This window comes from Cystoisospora suis (genome assembly GCF_002600585.1).
Source record: "Cystoisospora suis strain Wien I chromosome Unknown contig_10377, whole genome shotgun sequence".
Classification (NCBI taxonomy): Eukaryota; Apicomplexa; class Conoidasida; order Eucoccidiorida; family Sarcocystidae; genus Cystoisospora; species Cystoisospora suis.
Window position 1 is genome coordinate 1 of NW_027163150.1, and position 2,473 is coordinate 2,473.

Consider the following 2,473-nt stretch of genomic DNA (forward strand, 5'->3'; position numbering starts at 1 on the left):
AAAAGAAAGAAAGAAAAAGAGAGAGCGAGAGAAGATGATCGACACCCCGATCAGCATCAGCATTTTCAGAGAGAGAGAGAGAGAGAGAGCAGACGCCAGGAAGGAGAGGAAGAAGAGACTAAGGTAAGTCGTATTAGGGCTTTGGTAGTAGAAAAGAAGATAAAGAAAAGGCTTATCTTTGTGTACCTCAGAACTCCTATCTCCTCTAAAGTCTTTTGAATATCTTCCCCACGTACGGCTGTACACCTCACTAAATCCTACATAACATACACACTCCGAGACAAAAGTGAAAAAGAAGATGAAGAAAAAGAGGAGAAAAGAGAGAAAGAAATCTCAGAAGAAGAAGAAGAAAAAGAAGTTCCAACGAGGCAGCGGCGCAGTGAGAGAGAGAGAGAAGCAAAAGAAATGCCACACCTCCCCGTTCATATCATTCTTCTCTCTCTCTCTCTTTCTCTCCTTCTCTTTCTTTCTATCTTTCTACCAAGCTTTTCTTCTCATTCTTATTGACCTAGAGATGCGTGAGGAAGAATATCTTCGTCTTATTGGTCGCCTTATAGAAACTCTTCTTGCTAAGACGATCGAACGCCTTCTCGAGATGCTTAGGATTAGGGGATGGAGAGGTTACTATTGAGAAGAATGTAGTCAGCAAAGAGGCTTTCTTGACTTCCTCTTATCCACGACCCTCTTGTCAAATCAGGAAGGAGCGCAGTCTCTGTCATGTGGAAGATATCCCACCCCTCCTTACTCCTGATAGACTTAAGAGCCTTCGTGCAATTCAAAGTGCTGTTAGGTGTCTAATAGGAGTAAAAGGAGAAAAAGGAGGAGCAGAAGCAGGAGGAGGAGTGATGGAAGTGTGCTGTCCTCTCCTTCTTTCTCTTCTTCTTCTTTTTCTTTCTTTCTTTTCTCTCAGGGATGATGTCGATCGCTGACGACCCCGATGAGAAATGCAAACCCCAGAGCTCTCACCAAAACGATTACGACGACGACGATGACGGATGATACAACGACTACTACTACTACGACTACTACTACTACTAGGATGACTATGACGACTACTACTACTGCTACTGCTACGTTGAGTAAGACACACACAGTGCTAGACCTACGACTACTACGACTACGACTAATACTGCTATACCTACTACTATTAGGACTACTACTGGTATGACTACTACGACTACGACTACTCGTAATAGTCGTAGTATTAATGATGACGATGGTCGGTAGAGTGTGGATAAGTGTATCTAGTCTTCTTCTTCTCTTGTTGGTGCTGCTGCTTCGTCACTCCTCAGTCTCCTCCTCCTCCTTCTTTTCCCCTTCCTCCCTCTGTCTACGACTCCCGCAGTCGAGTCAGTCAGGACTATTACTACTACTATGCCTACTACTACTACTACCAAGAAGAAGAAGACGCATAGAGGGATAAGAAACCTGAGGAAGTTTCTCTTGTCTCTACGACAGAGAGAGAGCCACACACATTTTTACACATACCTACCTGTCTATCATGCCCTCCCTACATAGATCTACAGATATCTTATGAAGTGTTAAGAGCACACATCTTCCGTAGATGAAATAAATTATCGAGATAGCTCACGTAGAAATATACACAGATATATACATATATATAGAGAGAGAGACATATACCTCTCTATCTATTTATCTTCCTGTATAGATAGATATCTGTCTGCGTAGTAATATGTATGTACAGACACGTAGATCACGACTGCCTTACCCTAACCTTATTGTTCACTCCGTCCTCTCCACGAAGATAGCTAGAAAGATAGATACATAAAGGACATCGCAAGAGTACCTACGGACAGATGAAAGATAAATACATACAGAGATTTAAGATGGACTGATAGAGTGAAGACAGATAGATTAAGGATACATAGAGAGATTAAAGACGGATAGATAGAGTAAAGATAGATAGGCAGATAGATAGATTGGATCTTACTTGTATGGAGATTTTCTTTGGCTTCTTGTCGTGTGTATTAAGAAAGGCCTGCGGGGATTGAAGATGCGTGAGGAGACGCCACGTCCACCATTGAGTGTAGGTGAGCCTCCCTAGATCACTTAGAGGCCTCTCGGGGCCTCCTTTCTTCTTCTCTCTTAAAGATAAAAGATACGAAAAGGAGATCAAAAAGCGTCCGTAGCCTTTCCGCTGGTGTTGCGGTAGGGTCAAGATGCATGCGAGATTATATGCCTGCAAAGAAATCTTCTCCTAAAAAGAGAAAAGAAAAGAAAAGAGGAGAAAAGAAGAAGAACACAGAAAGAAAGAACGAACGAAAGAGGAAACAGAGAGAGCAATCCATGAATGACACGAAGTCAAAGAAGAGAGAAAGAGATAGAAAGATGAAGACATAAAGATCCATAGACTGAAGATAAAAGATAGATAGATAGATAGATTAAAGATAGATAGATAGATTAAAGATAGATAGATAGATAGATAGATTAAAGATAGATAGATAGATATAAA

The 2,473-nt window shown here is 41.4% G+C and overlaps 1 protein-coding gene across 1 annotated transcript; it reads right to left on the bottom strand.

Annotated features, from left to right (window-relative positions):
• Window positions 1-1,350: 1,350 nt before the first annotated feature.
• CSUI_011246 (uncharacterized protein) lies at window positions 1,351-2,384 on the bottom strand (the record flags this gene model as incomplete). The annotated part of the gene is made up of 2 exons (XM_068071347.1): window positions 1,351-1,449; window positions 1,952-2,384. A coding segment is annotated over one exon (192 nt), but the record flags the coding sequence as incomplete, so codon positions are not given.
• Window positions 2,385-2,473: the final 89 nt, after the last annotated feature.